This window comes from Jaculus jaculus, chromosome 17, assembly GCF_020740685.1.
Source record: "Jaculus jaculus isolate mJacJac1 chromosome 17, mJacJac1.mat.Y.cur, whole genome shotgun sequence".
Lineage (NCBI taxonomy): Eukaryota > Metazoa > Chordata > Mammalia > Rodentia > Dipodidae > Jaculus > Jaculus jaculus.
In genome coordinates, this window is record NC_059118.1 from 28,597,352 (window position 1) to 28,620,454 (window position 23,103).

At 47.3% G+C, this 23,103-nt stretch overlaps 1 protein-coding gene across 1 annotated transcript; it reads left to right on the top strand.

The window, feature by feature from the left end:
* The first annotated feature begins 8,333 nt into the window (after positions 1 to 8,333).
* Positions 8,334 to 9,056, top strand: Sox14 (SRY-box transcription factor 14). The gene has a single exon (XM_004664353.2). It carries the CDS (start codon positions 8,334 to 8,336, stop codon positions 9,054 to 9,056), a length of 723 nt encoding a protein of 240 aa, XP_004664410.1.
* Positions 9,057 to 23,103: the final 14,047 nt, after the last annotated feature.

Here is a 23,103-nt window from a genome sequence, read left to right on the forward strand (position 1 = left end):
GTTCCTTTGAAATGGCTAAAGGCCCTGGTGAGCCCATTCTCTCTCTCTCTCTCTCCTCTCTGTCTCTAATAAATAAAAATCTTTTAAAAAAACAAAACAAAACAGGGATGGAGAGATGGGTTAGCGGTTAAGGCCCTTGCCTGTGAAACCTAAGGATCCAGGTTCAATTCCCCAGTACCCATGTAAGCCAGATACACATGGTGGCTCCTGCATCTGGAGTTCATTTGCAGTGGCTAGAGGCCCTAATGTATCCAGTCTGTCCCCCTCCTTCTCTCCCCCTTCTCTCAAGTAAAAAAACAGAATATTAATAAAAATACATAAATAAATAAACAAAACAGGAAACCATGGCAGTCTTCTATACTCCCAGCACACTGATAGGGACAGGAGAAATTCCCCCAAAGCTTTCAGCAAGCCTAGCAGACAATAGCAGAGTTAAGTAAAATCCAGAGTGAAAAACCTTGCCTCAAATGAGGTAGAATAGGTGAGGGGTAACCCAAAAGTTGTCTTCTGACCTCAGCATGCATATACCCACACTCACATACAAATAAGTGCACACGCACAAATGCATGCAGGCAGACACACACAAAGTTGAAGAAAGAAAGAAGAAGAAAGGTCCTCTTCTAGCTGCCAGCACAGTTACATTGGACTTCCCAGGCTCTGGACCTATGGAAACACATTTCTGTTAGTTAGGTTACCCAGTCACTAGTATTCTGTTATATATGCAAGACAGACTCTGCCACTGATCTTGTGGAAAATGATGTGGGAGGTTATGAGAAAGCATGGGGGGAACAAACATTACCTGCAAAGTAGATTGAGTGGAAAATGGGTGATTAGGCCATGAGAGCAGAGAAAGAAATTAGAAAAGGAAAATAGTCATAACGCCCACCTATGAACATTTTTCAAGGTGTAGGAATGTTTGTATGATTTATTTAGCAAAAAAAAAAAAAATACTACCCTGGAACTACATCGGGAGAGCAGCTGAGGTCAAGCAGATGGGGTGGAGCACCACCAAATGGTGTTCTCTGCCAGTTCTGCCAGCTGCTAGCTTTGATCATGCCAGGAAGATGCAAGATCTGCAAGTAGAACTTGGACCTGAATGTGCTGCTTGTCTTTGCTCTTCCAGTGCTGGAATTCAGATCTGCCCCAAACACACCTTAAGGCTGGGCCCCAGGATCTTCCCCCAGTTGCACCTTCTCCAACCAGGCAGCTGGAGATCCAAGTCATAAGCTTTAATAAAACACCTGAGCCCATAGGGGACATATGTTCAAACTACCCCTGTGTTATTTCCATTTTTCAGATGAGAAAGTTGAGGCCAAAAGACATTACCAATTTCCCAAAGTCTGACAGTAATTAGCAACCTGAGATCTTAAACTACATTTTTTTTATAGTTCTTCCTGCTGAGCCATCAGCTTACTCAGCAAATATTTCCATGACTTTCTAGTCAATAAAATGTTAAGTATTGTTCTTCAGGACAGATAAAAAGGAAGCTTCAAAGATATAACAGGGACATCAAAAACATATTGAACACGGCATCTCGTGGTAAGTCCCATACTATTCTCACCTGTTCAGTCTGTGGCAGAAGCAGGTAACCTAAAAGGAGTAACTGCTGTCCTGATCCTTGACTGGGGCTTGTTGCCAAAGTTTGTTTTGATCCTCTGCAATAAGTCGTTTATGATAAAACTGGCAAGAAAATGTATGCTGCAATGACTTGGCCAATTGCATTAGGCAAAGAGTATTGTCTCTGTTGCCCTAGGAACCTTACATTAGAAGAATGAGGGGAGGCAAGGATTATGTTCCTGGAATACCTGAGGACAGTAACACCCCAGGCAGTGGCATCGTGTGTTCATATTTTTCTGACTGTTGTCCTTAGAAATAAAATGTGACTTTCTTATTTTTATAAGAAACATTATTTGCTCATATGTGATGCTTGACTTTCTGAGACCAAGATACTTAATATCTAAATTATTTTAAAATATATTATTTATTTATTTGAGCAAGAGAAGAGAATGAGTGCACCAGGGCCTCTTGCCACTGCAAATAAACCCCAGATGTATACACCACTTTGTGTATCTGGCTTTATATTGTACTGTGAATTGAATCCTGCCTGACAGGCTTTGCAAGTAAGCACCTTTAACCACTGAGCTATAATATAACTAAATTCTGAGTAAGCGTCCCCAGATAAAATCAATTCCAAGGTCTGACGATCTCAGGGGTATAGATAACTCCACTTGGTGGAAAATGAGAAAAGCTAGGGACACAGCAGTTTTCTAATACCTACTGTATGTAAATGGACATGTTTTGTAGAATTATGAATAGCTGTGAGGACCCCTTATTTTATTCCTAGGTTTCCTAGCATATAGGAAGAATGGGAGGAGTCTGTAGCATTCAGTAAGGTACCTTTAAGTGTCATTGAATCACCTGATCTTAAGGCCAAAAATCCACCCACATATGAAGATTATTGGAGATGAGATTCTGTCATAGGTACAGTTATGAATACTTTTGTGTGTAGTCATGGGGTTATTGTTAGGTGGTTCTGGTGTGTCTCCATCCAATAACTTCTCAATACATTTAGAATAAAACCCAGACCCTATGGAGCCTATTTGGCCTTGAAATTTGGCACTACCTGCTTCTACCAGCTTTTTGCTTATACTCCTTCCCAGCATCACGGCCAAGCTTCAGCCTCATTAACTCCCTAAGAACTCCAGATGCTTCAACTGGTCTTCTTCAGGCCGTGGTATTTCCAGCTCTTCTTTGTGTGAGATGTGACACCTGGTCTGCCTGTTCTTCCCTCATAAGGACAGTTCCTTCCCAGTTTCAGATTCTTGACCATTCAGTGTGAACTAGACCATCACATGATTAGCTTCTTAGCACTTATCACTATCAGAAGTTATATGAGGCCAGAGGAATGGCTTAGTGGTTAAGGCATTTGCCTACAAAGCCAAAGGACCCAGGTTCTATTCCCTAGGACCCACGTTAGCCAGATGCATAAGGGGGTGCACATGTCTGGAGTTTGTTTACAATGTCTGGAGGCCCTGGCACACCCATTCTCTCTCCTTCTCTTCCTCTTTCTCTGTCAAATAAATAAATATCTAAAAAAAAAATTTTTAAAGCAGTTACTGACAAGAGCTGGGAATAGTATGTAGTCATAGATTGCCTACCCAGCATATATAAAAATAAAAAGCCCTGGGTTCCATCCCTACACTGATAAAAAGTTAACTCCATACTTAATGGTAAAATAATACGACTTGACCATTTATTGAGCAGTTCCAACATGGCCAGCATTGTTCTAAGGGCCTTTCAGATATGAAATAATTTTAGATCTCATAGTAAATCGGTGTTTCTTTATTACAAGCTATAAAAATATAACAAATAGGTCAATTGCAGGGATACAACTACTTGGTTGGAGAACCTGGAATCACTGCCAGGAATTGACTCTTGTTCATTGCCTATCTGCTATCAGGCTGCAGCAATCACCGTTGTAGGTCTTCTCCCTGAGGAAGCCCAGCGCCTAGAACAATGCCAGGCACATAGTGGTGCTGTTCAATAAACAGTCAATGAATGAATAAATAAGTGAAATAAATAAATGTAAAACCCTCCTACAACTTTTACCTTTCAATCTTCTGTGGGTTGTGTGTAGATGTTACACAATCCCCTATTAAATTTTCACAGGGTCAGCGAGTCACCTCATCTCTGCTACAAATAGACTCAAGTTAAATAGTTCATATGAAGACAGTTTGAAGCATGCTGGGAGATGGGAACCTTCTTACTTGAGCATGCTCTGGTGTGGAAACAAATGACCTTCAACCAGCCCAACTACCTCTGCCAAAGAGGTAGTAAATATGTTCTGACACTGGCTCTGCAGATGTTTGTCCTGGGACCAGCTTTTGCTCTGCCATCTCTCTGTTTTCTGGTTAAAAGCCACGCCCTCCAGTGTCATCTTGGTGCCAAAATGTCTTGCAAAAGGTCAACATGCCAGGGAGTGAGCAGGGCTAAATTCTGAAGGGAAGAGCCCAAGCAAATTCTAGAAAGTGTCTTATTTTTTAAAAAATAGAGGTCCTTCTAAGCACTTTTGAGAGATAAGGCACACAAAGTCTCTGGATTTTAAAGTAGAGCTGGGACATGAGGGGTGTGGAGAATTTTCTTTAATAAGTTTGATAAGAAATTAAAAGTTCAGGATTCGACCAAAGTTTAGTATTTCCAGAGATCTTCTGGTGGCTCCTGGATTGTGGGCCAAATTTATGTTCTTGTCACTAAACACCTGTGCACCTCGAGACCAAATATGAGCAGCAAGGAGTTGGGCCAGGGTTGCCTTGAGCAGGCAAACCAAACTGTGTCCCAGCAGGGTCGACCTTTCTCAGCAGGTGACTTTCTACTAGCTTCTTAAACCTTGCAAGCTATAAGATCCTGACCAGCTCCTCTCTTCCTGTCTCTGATCTCCAAGAGGCCCTTTGCAAACCTTCCTCTGGGCTCTCAGGGTCTGGCAGTGGCTTCAATTAGCTAGGGAAGAGCCAGCCTGGGGTGGCTGGAGGGGGAATCGAGGCCTCGGCAGGTGGATGCAGGCCTCGAACCCTGCCCAGACTGCCTCTGAAGTGGCCTGTGGAAAAGTTACCCTTGAGCTCAGGCAGAAGAAACCTTCACTGAACTTCTCTGCACTCAAGAGATGAATGTACTTAGCCATCAGGGCCAACACAGGGACCCAGGCGAGCCTAGGAAAGGGGGCTTGGACAAGAATTTAGGAGTCCTAGTCCCCAGAAGCCGTGGGAGCCTGGGAGCTAGTGCCTGGAATATGCAAAGGACTTGGGTGAAGAGAAGTGCTGGCGCAACCAGGAGGTCAACAAAAGGCGGACTGGTTCCTGACCTCAGAGATTTCTTCATTTGCTTAGACAGAAAGTGAGACCTGTTCCAAGAAAGAAAGAAAGAAAGAAAGAAAGAAAGAAAGGAGGGAGGGAGGGAGGGAGGGAGGGAGGAAAGAAGGAAAGAAAGAAGAAAAGAAAGGAAAGGAAAAGAAAACAAAAGAAAAGAAAATTAAAGAAAACAGAAGAAAGACTTCAACATGCCCAGCCTGAAGCCTGAACTTCAAACTGGGGAACAGGGCGTTTAGGCTTCCTCTACCCTGATACTAGTTGAAATCGCTGCTCGCAGCGGGATGGAGCTGGAGGAAGGAGGTGGGTACCTCGCTGGGATGAGTTGTGGGGATGGAAGAGATGGAGGGAAAATGCAGTTTGGTAGAGACTAGGGCCAGAGGCAATACCAGACCAGATCCCAGGCACACGGGAACTCCTGCGCCCTGCCAGTGAAAGAATCTCTAATAAACCCATGGCTATGCATGACTTCGAAAGAGGTGCGCCTACCAAGTTCCCATAAGAGACAAGCGGGTGAGAGGCATGAAATGTTCAGCCCTTAACTCCTGATTCAAGTTCATGTCTCACGGCTAAAATGCCATTGAGATACCACTGGCCTCCTGGGTCAGGATTGCCTGGGGCACTGGAACCCCTGGGGTTCAGGTGGCTCCCAGCTCTCAAACTGCTGCCCCTGGGCATGCAACCATTATATTGAGGTATTAATCCTTTCCTTATAGTGGATAGCTCCTGAGTTGAGAGTAGCTAGTGGACTACAACGTAGGGCAAGTAGGGAAAGGATTGGAACCTAGGGAGAGCTTTAGGACGGGGGCGGAAGAATTGAAGGAGGGGTCTTGGAGGGTGGGAGAAGAGCAAGGGTCTAGGACCCTGTGTCAGGTTGCCTCATTGGGAAATTTCTGAGAGGTTGGGCTGCTGGCATTAACTTAAGCCTTCTGGTGCACACGTGGTGTCTCTTTGGGGCTCAGAGAGAAAGTCCGACCGACGAGTCCACTCGATACCGAACCTTTCTGCAGACTTGAGTTATTTCTCGCATCCTTTCCCAAAGCCACTGGGCTCACTCGGTAGAATTACAATGGTCAGACTGTGGACTTAAATTTCTCCTCGGCCCCAAGGATAGCACCACTGGTCAGAACTAAGTAAAGGTCACCTGCCAGGCGTGGAAACCCTTCTTCAGATCTGGAAGGTGTCTCTGCTTTCTGAGACGCCCTGGAGGGGGTGGGGGATGGGGAAAACAGAAGAGGAAGGAAAAGGGGTAGAGGGCAGACCTGGGTTGCGGCTGAGAAGAAATGCAACGGACTGGTTGGTAGCACCCTTGGCTGGAATTGTGTCTCCAACCTAGTCTAAGAAACCTAGAACAAGACTGGTTGCCTGGCGCGGTTTATCTGCACGGCAGGTTTGCCCGGACTTCCGGGATCTAGGTGGGGCGCATTCAGCTGCCCAGCCACGGAGTTCCATGTAATGCAGAACAGTATGGGGCGTGGGGGAGGAACGAAAGATTTTCAAATTGTACACACCAGGGGCCGCCACCACGTCCCACCGGAGTTACTCGTGGCAGGTCACCTGTCTTTTTTCCCAGTCCTAGTTACCTTGTCTGTAAAATGGGCTCAGCTCCCAGAACTCGGAACAGTGCCTAACGGTGAGAAAGAAAGTCACAAGGTCTTTCTTCTAATTGTGGGAAGCAGAAGTCTTCTCTCCAAACTTGATACACTACATTCTAAAGAACGACCCCTCCCTTCCTCCTCACTTCTTGCCTACCTCCCCCAGCCGGGGGCCCCTCCAAGCCGCCGGCGCGGCGGGCCGTGCGCATTTCCGTCGGCCCTCCCGGGAGAGGATGGTGCAGAAGCCAATAAGCTTGGAACACAGGCAGGTCCTGCCGGGCCTGGGACAATGGTTTCCATTTAATAAATATTTCCCCCAAGGGCATTTCGCACCGGGCAGGCAATTATTCAAAGGAAACAGGCTCGCAGGTTGGTTGTGCGGGTTATTTCGTCCTCTTTACCCGAAGAATGCTCATCTGATTTCTGGAAACGAGTCCTGCCGCCTCGCTGGGTAGGAAGAGCCGTCCTGGGAAAAGCCAAGACTGGTTGTAAGTATGGCTTGAGGCTCCGTACTGTAGAGCGAGGGCAGAAGGGACACTAGAAGGCCCCCATGCCGAGCCTCTTGAGTGTCCTTCCAGTGTGAATAGTTGAGGAAAATTGGAGGTTGAGAATCAGCAAATAAAAATAAATAAGAAACATGATGGATTCTCCCCCTCTCCGTCGTCATACACGCACAATGACGCCCCGAAGTGAAGAGCGAGTCTTGGTGCTAAGGGCTCACCAATCTGGATCGGAATCCTGTACCTCGCAGCCCAGGAGGCCTTCCGACCTGGGCTCATTGCCCACTGCTGCGACATACAGGGGCCTAGAAGTGGGCATCGCATCCCGGAGCGCAGGTGGATGCCCAGCTGAGGGAACAGCGCCGAAGCCCCACCGAGGGTCTGGCGTGAAAAGTTTATTTCACTTTATTTTTTTGCCCTGAATTTGATACATTCTTTTTCTGTTTCAAGGATGTTTGACAAGGATGGGGAAAGTACTGTCCTTGCATTTCGTGGCGAGGTCGTTCTATTTATCAACACGAGCAGCTCTGGACTGGCTCCCTTGGAGGACTCCCTCCCTGGGTCTTTGCATTTTTAAAGCCCTAGTCCTCTCCTGGAACCGCGGGGAAAGAAAAAGAGGAGGCACCGAGCGGTTTTCTTTTTGGACAGTGCCAGTGGCAATGTGAAGCCGAGGACCCCAGTCCCGAGCTGGTCGCTCGGCTCTCTCGCCAGTACCCTTTTTCCCCCCACACCTCTCTCCGCCCCCATCCGCGGAGCTCCGGCTTTGCACGAGTCGCGAGTTGGCAGGTGCGCCCCCTCGGCTTCCCTGCCGCTGATTGGCGCCCAGGTTGGGGTAGTCGCCGCCCCGCGCTTATGTCAGAGTGCGTGCGGTCCCGGCCCACCTCGCCTTTGAACTTCGCCGCTTTTGGCTCCGGTTCTCCAGCCTCCCCGCATTCTCAGCCAGGTGCGGTGCTAGGCGAGGCAGCTCCGGGAAAGCCAGGGGAGGGGGTAATCAGAGAAGCCAGAGGAGAAGAAGCAAAGGTGACGAGGGAGAGGAGGAGGAACCTCCAGCCATCGCCAGAAAAAAATTGCCTACCCATCTCATCCCGGGACTGGTGCTTGGGCCCCAGTCTCTGGTGTCCCCAGCCCCCCCAACCCGCTCATTCCCCCTCCCATCCTGCCCTTTGCCCCCCCTCGGGGGGCTGCCTGGGTGCTAGGACTGGCATGATCAGCTGAAAACTTTGCAGGGTCAGCTCCTCTGTGACTTCCCCTCCGCGGCGCCAAGGCGAGGGGAGCGCAGAGTCCCGGCGGGGGACGGACAGACAAACGGACAAGCGCACCCAGGCTCGCCCGCAGAGGCCTCATAGTCCCCCATCCCCGCTGTCCTATCCGGGACCATGTCCAAACCTTCAGATCACATCAAGCGGCCCATGAACGCCTTCATGGTATGGTCCCGGGGCCAGCGTCGCAAGATGGCCCAGGAAAACCCCAAGATGCACAACTCGGAGATCAGCAAACGCCTGGGCGCGGAATGGAAGCTCCTGTCGGAGGCCGAGAAGCGGCCTTACATCGACGAAGCCAAGAGGCTGCGCGCCCAGCACATGAAGGAGCACCCCGACTACAAGTACCGGCCACGACGCAAACCCAAGAACCTGCTCAAGAAAGACAGGTATGTCTTCCCCTTGCCCTACCTGGGCGACACGGACCCGCTCAAGGCGGCCGGCCTGCCGGTCGGGGCCTCCGACGGCCTCCTGAGCGCTCCCGAGAAAGCTCGGGCCTTCTTGCCGCCGGCCTCGGCGCCTTACTCCTTGCTGGACCCCGCGCAGTTTAGCTCAAGTGCCATCCAGAAGATGGGTGAAGTGCCCCACACCTTGGCCACCAGCGCGCTGCCCTACGCATCCACCCTGGGCTACCAGAACGGCGCCTTCGGCAGCCTCAGCTGCCCCAGCCAGCACACGCACACGCATCCGTCCCCCACCAACCCGGGCTACGTGGTGCCCTGTAACTGTACCGCTTGGTCTGCCTCCACCCTGCAGCCCCCTGTCGCCTACATCCTCTTCCCAGGCATGACCAAGACTGGCATAGACCCTTACTCTTCAGCCCACGCCACGGCCATGTAACCCCCAGCCTAGCCCGGACCTGAAAGGTGGCCTGGAAGTAGGGGTCTGCGCCCCTTCCTCTGCGCCTAGCCTGGCTTGCAGATGCCTCTGGGCCGCTGCCCCTTCCCCACCCCAGATTCTGCCTCTCTCTTCTACAAGGAAGGGAGGGGTCGTCCTTCCGGACCCAAGGCACAGACGTGTGCCAGAAACTTGCCAACGTTATGATAGCCACATGGCTGCCCCTATCCCGACTCTCCCAAAACAAGTCTCTGACTGTACCCCCTTTGGACAAAAAAAAAGTAGGCAATTTTGCTTTATTTATGTCCCCTTCACTTTCCTTGGATAGGCTTTGGACTTGGAATTCCCAGATCCTGGTAATATCTCTAGAATATGCATATTCTCTCCCCCTCCCTGAAGAAAAGAGTTAGCCTTGTCTCTGTGTTTTGCCATCAGATACAACTAGGCACTGTTTGCTCTTCATGTGTGTATGGGGGGAAGGCTTCAAAGTTTAAAACTTCAGAAAGGGAAACATTTCTATTTAAAACCATGCTATTTTAGTGTTTGCTTCTTAAAAGGGGAAACTAAAAGGACCCACATGGCTGTTTACTTTGTGTAAAGCAGTGCTCCTAGAGACTAAGTTTACTTTTAGACAGAATGTCGGGTTATGAAGTCAGGACATAGAAAGTGAAGAAAAAGTTGAAATCATTAAAAAAAAATCCTTAATGGTCATCAGTGTTTTAACAATGTCTTGGAAATGTACCTAGAAGGATTTTACCTCGTTCCTCTGTTCATTTGTTGAACAAAGACGTTTTGAATAAAGACAATCTGTCATTGCAAAAAAAATAAATAAAGTAGCCTTTGATGTGCATAAAATCAAGTCATAAGGCCAGGTCCATGGAGCCGGGGGTCCTTTTGGTGGCTGAAAGTGCCTGGAGGGGCGCCAGCTGCCAAGGCTGGGAGTACCCTGTTTGAGGAACTTGGTGGCCTCTAAGTGGCTATAGAGAGCCTCAGTCTCGTGCCCCGAGAACCCACTTTTTTGCCTTTAGAGGCTAGACAAAGGTAGCAGTGCTCTGAATGTCACTCATTCCCGGTGGTCTGCACAGAAAGGTCAGACCATGTTCCAGGGGCGAGTGAGCTAGGACAAAGGCCAACTTAGACCTCCGAGTTCTGGGTGGATTTGCTTTTTCAGAAACATTCTCCAAATAACTGGGGAGAAGCTTGAATCTCCTGGGAACCAGTTGCCTATTGGGGGAGCAGTTTGGACTAATATGGGTGTTTAAGTTCAGCTCATGGAGTGAGGAGGGTGCCAGGCCTTCTAGGGGTCTGGAGTTGGATACCGTTCCTATGTTTAAATTTTTAGACCTGAAATGTGTCCTAGGTCTCCGCCACAGACTGTCAAAGACTTTTTACTGATTCCTATGTAGAAAGAGATGAAAAGAAGGTAATGTTGTTATGATGTGTATTTTTTTTTTAATCACAAAAAAATTGAAACAGCTAAGAAGGCTCCTTTCTGTTCCCTCTGGGTGAATGTTGTCTTGAAGTTACTGTTTCCTGATTTTATCGACACTACTCTTCAGAATTTGTTTTCAGACTTGAAGGATTCTCATCTTCCTGCGTCTCCAGCGAGTTTCACCCCCTAAATCTATACTGGTGCGATTTCCCTGTGGGTCGTGTGTTTTCCCCACTGGCTTTGCTTTGGTGCGGGGAGGCGGGCGGGGTTGTGCCGTGGGTTTGTCGCCTTTCTGCTGCTGTGGAGGGGTTTGAGCGCTTTTCCTAGTCTCTCCAAATAGTCCGTGGCCCGAGGTGCAGGAGAAACGTTGTCAACAGACACCAAAGCCCAAACCCTCGGATTAGCATATTGTCCGCAAAACAATTAGAAGCGTTTGAGGTGCTATTTGGAGCCTGTTCATCCGAGCCCCTTTGTCAAAGGGGGACTTTCATTATTTGGGGAAAAAAAGTTAGCAGTTGTCCATCTGGCTGGGCTGAATAGCAGAGTGATCCGTGTTGTATATGCTTTTCTCATTAAGAGCTCTTTTGAGACCGATGTTAGAATTAAATGGTATAACACAATTAACATACACGGGCTCTGAATAGGAGGGGACACCGATAAATAATAGATAGATAAATAAATGAGCGATCAGGCGAAGGTAAACAAAGGCCGACTGGGGGAGGTGTGGAGAAGGCCGGGCCGGCTGAGCCTCGCTTACTTAGCATCACAAAACCCTCTTACAAATCGAGACAATTAGGAAGTGACTTGCTTCTGGTGGCCGTGGGGTCTGGGGACTCCGGGTGCGTAGGGAAGGCCCCTCCTCCCGCGCCCTCGGAAACCCTAGAGGCCTGGGCTGAGGTTTCTGGGTTTTGCTGTCTGATGTAACTCCAACTGACAGTCCTGTCAGCCTCTCTCTTTTTCTTCATAGCTCAGTGTCCCTTAACATATCCTAAGATAAAGGCTTACAGGGGTCTGGTGTCTCCTGACAGAGCCCAGCGCAGGAGCGCCCTGGGCACCGCGAGGACCCAAATTCCCAGGAGAAACCCGGCGCGCACCGCACCACTAGGGTACCCAGCCAACTCCGAAGTGAGGCTAGGCCGGAAGGCTGGCAACAGGCTGTTTTGAGTGGCTGAGGCCTCATGCATTGGCAAGAGCTAAAACTAAAACCAGAAAGAAGGAGGGTACCTGGTTACTCCTGGCCCTGGGACTCGAAGGGGCGCTCTAGGAGTGCTCTAGAAGACAGATGGGCCAGGCACCAGCAGCAGTGGGTACCTGGACCTGAGGCTGCAGAGTTGGCTCAGAAGGGTTTTTTTTTTCTTTCTTTTTTGGTTTTTATATCCCCACTCCCCCATCACACTGCATTTGTTTCCGGTCTGCCTTCCCCAGACCTGGGCCCAGCCTTGCCCGCCACCCCCCAGGGGCCCACGACTGCTTCGCCACCGTTGCCCCGCGGGCCGCACAGCATCCACCGAGGTGCGCGGCCACGACTCGCCCTAACAGCCAAATCCTCCTTGTCACACCGCTGACAGGGGCCCCGATTACTGACTTTGAAGTCAGGCGCAGACAAAAAGAAATCCCCTGGGGAGGGTGTGTGTGTGTGGGGGGGGTGTTGGTGGAAAGCAGTCTCTGCCAAACCTGTTTGCTCACAACTGTCTCTTTCTTTCAAGAAAATCATAAGAGCAGACCTGTAGGGAGAGGAGCGCCCCGCCCGCCTGCCCAGAGTGGAGCAGAGTCGCTTCTGCCACGGAGGTCCCCTCCGCGGACTTCGGGTGTCCCGGGAACCCGACGTCCGGCGGCGCGCGGGAGGATCCGAGGTGTGCCAGGTGCCCTTCCGGCAGCCCGGGGAACGCTGGACTTCGCTCCCGAGCGGCCTGAGTCTTCCTGGAGCACAGCTGACCAGGCACAATCCAGGGGATAGTGGGCGGGGGGGACGGCCTCTCGCCCACAGGTGCCACTTCCAGCAACCTTCCCCTAAACTGATTCTCAACCTACCCGGCTTCCACCACCTCTCCTGGGAGGGCGTTTCCTAGGCCGGCCAGAGGCCAGCTCCGGGTGGCTGCGGGCGGCGCCCGGCTCCCCCTAACACCCACAAAAGTCGTGGGGTCTTAGTTAGGTTTCCGTTCTCCAAGGGGCATATTTCTGAGAGATTCTGAATCGTAGGCTTGCTTCAGCTTCCGCCCTTTGCCAGGGAAAGGCAAAGGAAAAAAGGAAAGGCTTCCTTGTTTTCTAAGCACTTCCCTATATTTGGGTCCTATCCTAAAACATTCGATTCCCTCCCAGCTTGAAGGTTTTTCTTTAGTAACCATTTCTTTAAGATCGCTAACTGTGAAGATGGAGAAGGCCAGTTACTTTGAGTCAGTCCCACGGAGGTGTGAAAGACTGACATTTGAGACATCCTAACATTTGCGCATTAAAACAAGCTAACCTCCTGGCATCTCCACTGGTTCAAAGCAAAGAGATATTTCAGTCCAGATACACTCTGGGGACTTTCCCCACTGGGCACCATCTAGGGTAGCTTTTGTCCTGTCTGCTTCTGGGGAGAAATAGGGGCTGCCAGGGTCCTCCCTGGAAACTTGGCTAGCGGCTAAGCCAGGACTGCCTTGGTGCATTACCGATCCCTTCTGCCTATCCTGGTTCAGGCCTTGTTACCATTGTTCTAAACGGAACATGAATTTGAAGTCATTTGTATTCACATTATCACTTAATTCACAAGGTTCATGCTAAAATTCTCATGGCTTTATTTGTGAGGTGTTGCGTACCAGTGTAAAGGCGAAGAGGCAGGATGGGGTGAGATGAGGTTCCATTAGATTTTGGGTGCAGGATGTGCAAGGCCAGTCTACCTCTGCCAAAGGACTGGCTCTCTTGGGCTCCTCCCTCGTCTTGAAGACTACTGTAGGAAAGCAACTTGGGCTGGTTTCTTTTTTGGTGCTTCGAAGATGATGCGCCTTGAACCCAGAACCTGCGTCATGGCCTTGGGCCGCAGCACGGGAAATAATGAAGCTGGAAGTTGGCGAGGGGGCGCTCGAAATCCAGCGCTGAAGCCGCGCTACCTGTAACAGTGCGTTGCCTGGGTGGAGCCCTGGCTGTGAGTCTGTCGGGCTTCTCCCTTGCTTTGGATCAATGGAGATTCCAGACCGTTGCACAGCCCCGGTTTTAAAATGCAAATATAACTGTTCCCGCCCTGGGAAGAAGCCAGCAGGCAGGGAAGCGGAGGCTCCAAGACCCTGCTCCTGACGACCCCACGCCCTATGTGTGGCTGAGCAAAGATCCTTATCCTCCGGCTCAAACCCCGCCTCTGAGGTCTGGGTGAGCCAGGTGTGCCTCCAGGAAGAGCGAAGGGCTAGTTCAAGGCATCCCTAGACAGCTTTTCCAGAGTTCCCATCTCCTCTCCGACCTTCCTTAACTGCCTCCCGCCCCCACACCCCCCCCTCGCCACAGGGCCCCAGGCGTTGAGTTAAGATCCTGGGAGAAAGCCTGTGCCCAGGCCGGACCTCTTGGAAGGAGTGCGTGCAAGTTGTCTCTTTGCTAAGAAGTAGAGAAGTTGCGTTTGTCTGGCGGTCAGTGGCCGTTTCCAAACTTTCCCGCTCTAGTCTATAAGGAAAGCTATCCCTAGTCTCTTAGTGCTGAGAGGCAAAGATACCTGGCAGTTAGCCATACTCGACGGCAGCCCTGGGGTGAAGGAGTTCTGTCTACTTCCAGCCCGCGGCGCGGTCTGCCACACCCTGATGGAGAGCGCAGGCTTTCTGGGGAGTGGGCTTCAGGGCCGGGCTCACCCCGCCGAACCCGGGTCCCAAAATGCTGGCTGCGGGGCGACAGCCAGGACCGAGGGACGTGGTGAGAGGCGCCCCGGGGCCCGCGCACGTGTGCGGCAGGGAGCTCGGGGCGCCGCCCAGCATCCCGGGACGTCCCGGCCGGCCGCCTCGCCGCTGCCTCCGAGGGCTGGTCGGACGCCCCGCCCGGGGACCGAGCGAAGAAGGCGGAGGAGGGAGGGAGGGAGCGGGCGGCCGGGGCGCACGCCGCCGTCGGTCTCCGTGCGCTCGGCACCCCCCGTGGCGCGGCGAGTCAATGGGATTTGCACACTCGAGGTGTAACAGCATTACTGCATTAATTACCATTTCCATTTCACGTCCAGATTGTTTACTTATCTGCGGGAAACATATGTCGGGAGAAGTTCACATTCCGGATTCTGCTCCGCTGCCCAAGGTGCAATTCTGGGCAGGCGGAGAAGGGGGAGGGGAGGCCCTGGGAGTTTTTTATTACACCCTCTAGCCTTATCTGCCGCTGTAAATTATGAGGAGCCTCCATTGAGCGGCATATGGAGATTATATACTGTTTTTTGAATATCGTTTCCCAAAGCCTGCAGATTTTCACTTTGAAATGAAACAATCCTCCACCGGTTCCACAGGGGCCAGGAGCCTCCCTGCGCTGCCCCGCGCGCCCATGGGGGGACCCTTCCCTCAGGTTGCCGCGCACCCACCTACCCAAAGCTTGCCTCCAGCCCCTCGGAGGCCCCCTTTGCAAAAGTCTTGACAGGATCTCCCAGGAAAAACCGTCCACACGCACGGTTTCAGCTCCCCGATAACGGCCCCGCTCCGCTTTCCTGCCACGCACCCAAGGGGAAGGTGCTTGGGGTACCCGCGTAGACGCGGGCTCCCTTCTGCCCTCTTCCTACGCTCCGAACCCGCGGCGGCCACGGAGCTCCACCGCGCACGCCGCAGCAGAGGGCTCCCCGCTTCTCCCGCGCCTTGGTCCTCAGACTTCGGTGTCTTTGTTTGTTGGAAGGGCAGTGGAGATGGTGGGCTGCGTGTCCCGCTTGAAACCGCTTATTGTGAACCCTGAACGGAAATTCTGCACAGAAGGCAACTGTCTCCCAGCTCTCTGGTAAGCAGGGCGGACCCGAGGAGCGCAGACGGAATCCCATCTCTCTTATCTCTCCGAGACTCCTTTCAGCCTGAGATCAGAGAGGGAGGAGGAAAAATAGAGCATCATTGTTCTTCTTAAAAAAAAATTAATATACCAAGCCACCCGTTAAGGTCATTTATATGCTTAATTTAGTGATAAAAGTCAATAAGCAGACTCACAGGCTCCGTCCCTATAGTTTATTTTGACCACATTTTTCTACACTAAATTGGAAAAAGCAGTAAAAGCTATGTGCGCCTGCCTTTGCCCCCCACTCACTGCTTGGGTAAAACGCTATCAAAACAGCTACACTTTTGTAAAGTCATTGGTTGGGGGTCTTAAACAACATAAGGAGGAAATGTGCCCTGTGTGTGCTTTTTTCATCTTGTCTAGGTTTAGGTTGCGGAAATACACACCAACCTTCAAAGGCCAAATTCCGAAATTTCTTTGAAATTTTCATTTTTATGATTTGGGAAAGCAATTGTTATGTCGTATGAGAAAATTACATGGACCAAGCCAATATAATTAAGTCAGAGAAGAAGACGGATAAAAAGGAAGTAAACAGATTCTTTGCCATTAAGTATTGTTTTGGAATTTCTCATTTTTTTTTTTCAAAACCTCTAAGAAAATTGTGAGGTGTCACCTCTCTCTTCTGGGTCTATCTGTAATTGAATCTAGGTCACTATTCTAAAGCAAGAAAAGTCTGCTTCCCGCTTTCCTGCATCAGGCTGAAATTTAGGGGAGGGACAAGGGTCTTGCAATTTCATTTAAAATGTAATGGTGGATGAACTGATAAGCAAATAGGGAAAAAGAGTCTGCTTAAAAGAAAAAAAAACCATGGTTTTAATATGCTCCAGATGGGGGCAAAATGATTTACATGAGAGTTTATTTCCTCTTTGCTGATATGAAAGAATTACAGATACAAAACCCACTGATCTATAGAATAAAAAAAGAAAAGAAATGTTATTTTCCTGTAAAGGTGTCAGTTCATTTATATTCATTTAACCATCCATCCATCAATTCACTTTCTCACTCCTTGCACATTCTCTCTGGCTCTGTTAAACCTTCCCCTACCAATACACTTTGCTAGAATATGCAATGAAGTTTTCTTTCTTTAAAGTAATATTGGACTGAGATGAAGTAGGTAAACACAGGAAAAGAGAGAAGGTGTTGCTGGTGTTAAATATCCCTGATAATTTAACATTGTAGTTTATGACAAGATTTTAACAGTGGTCACATTTCATTTTGCTGCAGTTTGCATACACGTGACCTGCCCATGGTTAAGATCATATGCAGAAGGATGTGCAATTATTTTTTGTAAAATATGCATGAGGTAGAAATTTGCTTATCAAGTGGAGATATTTGTGTAACAGAAAGTGTAGCAAAAACAAATCCTTATACACAGTCAAGTGGTGGGTCAATAATGCATTACTTCATTAAAGTAGCTGTTTTATGAGTCTGAATAAATTCATACTTCCGTGAGAATTTTCTGTTTGGTCAAGATAAAAGCAACATCAGATTGTGTGTGTGTGTGTGTGTGTGTGTGTGTGTGTGTGTGTGCGTTAAAGTTTCCATGCTCACATAAGCATATAAGATTAGCATATATTGTGAAAGACATTAGAGGTGTTGTCATTTTGGGATCTTCCAAGTGGTAGAGATTATGTAAGGGTAGGTTTGCTTTGTTTGAAATTAAAAAAAAAAAAGTCATACTCAGCATGAGACTATCTTTATCATCTCCCAAATAATATATTGTCCCTCCTTGCTTTGATGATGCTCAAATGAATGACTGTGTATCTGTAGATCCTAACCAAGGACAAGTTCAGTCATCAGTATGTAGTGAGGACCTTGACAAGTAGGAGAAACAGTCAACTGTTGGACAGTTCCCACAGGAAGATGCTTCTGCAAACTGAAGATGGATTCATTCATTTTCCCCTTCATCTTCCTACTCTCCCACCTCTTCCTCCTCCTCCCCCTCCTTTTCCTCCTCTTCCTCCTCCTTCTCTTCCTCTTCCTCCTGTTGTTCAGGTTTTCTTCATAAAATATGAACACGACTGGGAGATCAGAAAATTTTCTCTAAGTCTTCATAAATTCTCAGCATCACTCTTGGCTGTGGTTGCTCCTTTCTGATCTTGCTTTCTTCCACTGTGGTACTGCACATTCTTGCCAACCTCCTCATTTTTAGACAGAGCAAGAGGAAATAGGAGTCACATTTTATATCAGAAATTGAAGTATTTCTTGTCTCAAATTCTCATTTGATGTAAGTGCTTTTAATATTAATCAGGTAGCTTGAAAACATTTTAGAATTGTTTTTTGCTATTGTCTTTTGCCATTTGGGTTCCTTCCTACTTGAAATAATTACACCTAATAAAAACTACCCATTTGCTCTGAAATATCACTGAGAACTAAACTGATAAACATAATGCTGAAGGCCTGAATGTGTGCTGTCTACGAAGCAATGAGTTGGTTCTTTCTAAGTAAAATTTTGATTTGCAATATGAAATTTCCATGCCTATAAAAATAGATTGTGCTGTGAGCTAATATGAGCAGAAACTTGGTGTAACTATAGATGATACCCTCTCTGCTGTGACAGATCCAGGTGACACCTAAGGTCCATCCAGTCCTGTCATCACAGGCTTGGTAATATACAAAGCGTATAATATAGTCATAGTAGTGTCCATGGACAACCTGTTCAACAGGGAAGGTTGGGATCAGAGGGAGGTCAGCCTGCTATCAAAACTAAATACATTGCTCCTTCTGGACCGATGAAGATACTCCAACATTTCTTGAAAGCCTATGTTTTTACAATAAAGTGAAATCATTGATAATGGAGGTAGGTTTAGATGTTTCATTTTATAAACAGAAATTTCAATGACGAACTTGAATCTGAGCCTGGTACCTAGGTCTCTTTTCAGAGGCCCCCATCCTTCTACAGGTGGCTACTTCTAGAACTTCCAATTGGCCAAGAGCCTCCACAATTTGGAGGACATCCTATTGCCCTCTCAAGTCTATGTTAACGTCCAGAGGACATTCTACAGGGACATTATCTTCTCGGACTCCAAAATTTTTTTGTGGAAGCAAAAATTAGATTATCTCCACTTCATCTGATAGATAATGTGATGGACATCTGAAATCATCAAACCCACTGAGAGAACGAGTCCTCATCCTCCACTGAGACAACCTGAATGAAAACAGGTAAATTTCATTTGTAATAAATTGTGGCCTTAATGAAAATTCTCATATGGTTTTACTCTACTTAATTAGGAAGGGTTCAAAAGTAGGATAAACTCAGAAAGATAAATGTTCTTAGATTTAAGACCAAGAAAGATATGTATCAATTTCTGTCTTCTGGTCGTGCTCTGAGTTTCAAGCTGATGTCAAAATACACTAATTACTAAGGGAAAAGACAATTGGAAAGGCCTTTCATGAAAGCATTTCTGTACCTCTATGCTTCAAATTCCTCACTTACTGTATGGTAGCTTATTATCACTACATACAACCCAGATTTCCTATCAGTGTTCCACAACACCCTCAGTGGCAGAAATGGGAAAGGGATGGTGAAGGAAGTGGTGTGTTGCTGCCATTTAATCACAAAAAATCCCAATAATTGCTCATTCGTACCTTATTGATACTTCAAGTTCATTCATTCTTTCCCTCCATAAGAGAAAGCAGCAGTGAGACCTCTAACTGTCTAAAGAGCAATCCATGATACTTAAAGTCAAAAACCCTGGGGTACAATCAGAGCAACTGGAAGACGCAGAAGCCCAGAGGAGATGTTGTCTGGTGCCTAAGCCAAAGGATAAGTACCAAATTGCCAACCATTTATTTCCTAAAGTGCCTGGCTTTGATGGAAAGGAGGAAAAAGTCAAGAAAGTTATGTTTCTCTGAAGAACAGTGACTCTCCTAAATGGTTGAGCAGCATAACCTACTGGCTGCAAATGTTGATCCTGTTGAAATCACCGACTGAGACAAGCGCCAATGTCATCAACAATATTTAGGTACTATTACAGCTAATAAATTAAATGTGATTGTGTTCTTTTTCATTGAAGTGTGTTTTAGGGATATGTTTTAATTGGTTGTATGTTTTCCAGGACTTTGAAACTTGCTTCTTTCCCTGGGGAGATGTAATCTGTTTGTAATAACAGACAGCCATATGGTTTATTAACTAAGTATTCTGTGTCAAGTTGTTTGTGAAGTGCCCAAGACACTCCATCTTGTCAAGTTCTCCTGAAAACACCATGGGGTAGGCACTGCTATTAACCCTATGTCACATATGAAGACACTGAAGCTCAGTGGTATCAAATGACTCAGCCAAGAGGATATGGTCTTCCCAATGGAGCTATGTGTCCCAGCAGGGCTGCTGTCTACTTCCTATTGTTTATAAACCTAAGGGCTCATGGGATGTAAGTAAAAGAGAGAACAGAGAACCCACAGAACTCACAGCTGAGGAAGAGAGGAGACAGTGGACCAGGCAGAGGAGCCCAAGGTCCTTCCCTCACTCAGGCGGAGCAGAATGTGTGCAACATAAACCAATCAGTATTGCCTTTTACTGAGCACTCTTAACTAGTTAGGCTCGCACTGTTTCAGCTTTGTAGGACCAAGTGTCACACACAGCTTCTAAGTCTTGCAGACACAGCCAGAGACCATGATGTCATCCAGACTTGGGAAGGGAGGCACTTCCATGGACACAGATTCCCTCAGAGCCAGCAGAGGAGCCCTAGCCCCATCCCAGGCCCATTTCATGATGCTCATCACAGAGGGGCTGCCTTTACTAGGCAGCTTATTTAGCAAGGGAAGGTATAATATTCTGGGAAAGGAAAGAAGAAACACTTCTAAGAGCCCTGTTTGTCATTCTCCTGCCCTTAATCAGGCTTAGGAAGCCCATGGTCCTGATCATCCCCTTGAACTTCTTAGCCAGATTCTTTAAATCTGCTCAGCCACTGTGTCTTTGCCTTCAGATGAGAACACCATTCTTGCTTGCTTATCCTGTGCTGAGCTCTTCCTTATCAACCCCCAGTACACCAAATGGTCTTTGCATTTCTTTGCTAATAATAGTTTGCATGTGCTCTCTCTTTCTAGAAGGATCAATGCTTGCCATAAATAAAACATTACTCATCATAATATTTATGTTAAGGCAATATCAGGACATCCCAAAGCCTCTGTTTGCTTCGGGTATGACTTTTGTAGAATGGGTCTGAAATATTGTTTGCTTAGCCCTTCTTCTTCTGGTTTTAGGATCACACCTTTGACTGGAATACAGATAATTCCTAACAAGTCACATGGAAAAAAAAAAATGCTTCTGTGAAGCCAGAGGAATACATCCACAAAGAACTGAGGGCAGAGACCTGTGAGCAAGATTTATAAATTTATACAAAATTTATAAAAATGTTAAAGAAGATTCGATATGTTCTTGGCCTTACTAAAAATTGTATCTGTGAAGTGCAACTGATGGCATGATCCCTGGTGCCAATTGTGGTTTTATACTTAAGGACTTCAGAGAAGTAGGTGGCTGTGTTGGGCAGGGAGGGTTACTGCAGATATTGCCAGGAAGCTCTGATGGAGGCCAAATGCAGAATAAAGGAGGGCCAGGAGGAGCAAGAGAAAGGATGACCGAGTCCTGGTCCCAGCCACCAGGACTGGCCAGATTTCTTTCTTTCAATTACCACCTTCACATCTATCTGTGATCTTATTTGCTTTAGAGTTTTTTTTTTTCAGTTGATTCATTTTGTTTTCAGACTGGCCTCACCCTAAGCAAGAATGTGCATAACTCCTTAGCTTTTTGTTGTATGTTTTCTATAATGTTTATTGGAAATTCAAAATTTTCCTTATAATAGTTACAATTATCTCAAATCATGTAGGTTAAAACCCTGATCCAAATTTTCTCCTTACCACTGAGGAAAGTGGAGAAAGATCAGAACAGTGGGTGATTTGCCAAAGTCACAGTCACACAGCCTCACAGCAGGCAACCCTAATACATAAGTTTTCCAGGTGTTGGGTAATATACATTCCTTCATTTTTTTTTTCTCAGAGGCTAAAAGAAATCATTAAGTAATTAGCCATTTCTCTTAGGACATAGAGATTTACTAAGTTTACTAGTAAAGTTTAAATGCTTTCCCAATAATGCTAAGATTTACATCCCTTATTCATAGCTTGTTCAGTTTCATAATTATATTGTATAAAATTTTACACATTTTTGCAGAAATTGGTGGTGGAAAGTATGGGAGCTTGGGTAGGAAGGAGGGACCCAAAAAGGTTTAGAGAGCCATGGGCTTCGCAGTGTGTGGAAAGGTCAGCTGGACAGGAGTCTGCAGGAAGGAAAGAGAAGGTCACAGTCCACCAGCTCTCCTGTCATGAGCAAGTCCCCTGTGCCACGAGTCGTGGCCTCCATCAGCTGCCTCCTAGCACTGCCTGCCTCCCCTCTGTAATTGTTTTAACTTGAGGTATGTTCTGGATTTTGATGGCAGATTTCTTCTTTTTCAATCTGTGGTTATTTACAATATCACGTGCCCTCTTCTTTGTCTCTCCCAGCGCATATTTCAAAGTAGACTTGGGTGAAAGAAGGGAAGAAAAAAAGTTGGACCAAATTTCTTACAGGGAATTAATTACTTTGTAGCCATAAGCCACCTGATGAGATCCATGGAGGGCATGAATGTGACAACTTCCAGATTCCACTACTCTTTAGGTTATACTCCACAACATGTTTGCAGATACTCTGTTCTCCAGAAGAGGCTGGAAGCTTAAAGAAGCTCAATGAGTTGCCTACAGTCTCAAAGCCACAATGAGGAGGACATGAAACAGATCTTTCCTCTCTCAGTTTGAGGCCCTTGTTTGCACAGGTCATACCTGTAGGCCTTTATTCCCTGCATCACGTGCCTGTCTCCAAGTCACACACAGTTTCTCCAGGGTCTGGAGTCCCTCTCTAGCTTTACCTTAAGTGTTAACTCATTGGACCATTCTGCCTTAGATTTTTTTTTCGTTTTTCTTAGTCTTTTGAGGTAGCAGATTTGAATTTTGGATAACTTGGGGTGTAGAGAGTTAGACCCTGTAGACTTGAATTCTAGGTCTGCTGCTCGCTAGGTGTACCAGCTCCACTAAGTTGTTTCACTTCCCATGCACCGCTTTACTCATCTGCAAAATGGAGCTATGAAGGATTCCTTAAATCATGACAGCCATAAAGGCCTCATGGAGTGTTTTGAGGGCTTAAAGGGCATAACAACTGTAAAGTGCCCAGTACCATGTCACACAATTAATATCAGCTGTTATTTTGAATATATTATCTATTTTCTTTTACTCTTTTTAAATTCCTTTTAAATGCATGATTCCTTTTATTATATATTTTATTGTGAATGAGCATATCAGCTCAGAATATGTTCTGTCCACCTCTTCAAAGTGACAGTATATCCTAAGATTGATAGAGAATCCACAGCTTCTCTCTTTTTCTGTGAGGCTATGGTTTGCCTGTCACTCCACAGGTTCTTTCCTTCTTTCCCTTTCCTTCCTTTCTCCCTCTCTCCCTCCTCCCCTCTGTCCCTCCCTTCCTTTCTTCATATCCTACTTCGTTGTGACAAGAAGCACTACTTAGGAAATTTTAAATTGATACATCTCTTTTTCCTCCCACTTACATTGCAAAAGAATTCTGTTTCAAATCATGAACACTGGCCCACCTGGTCATCAGGAATTGGC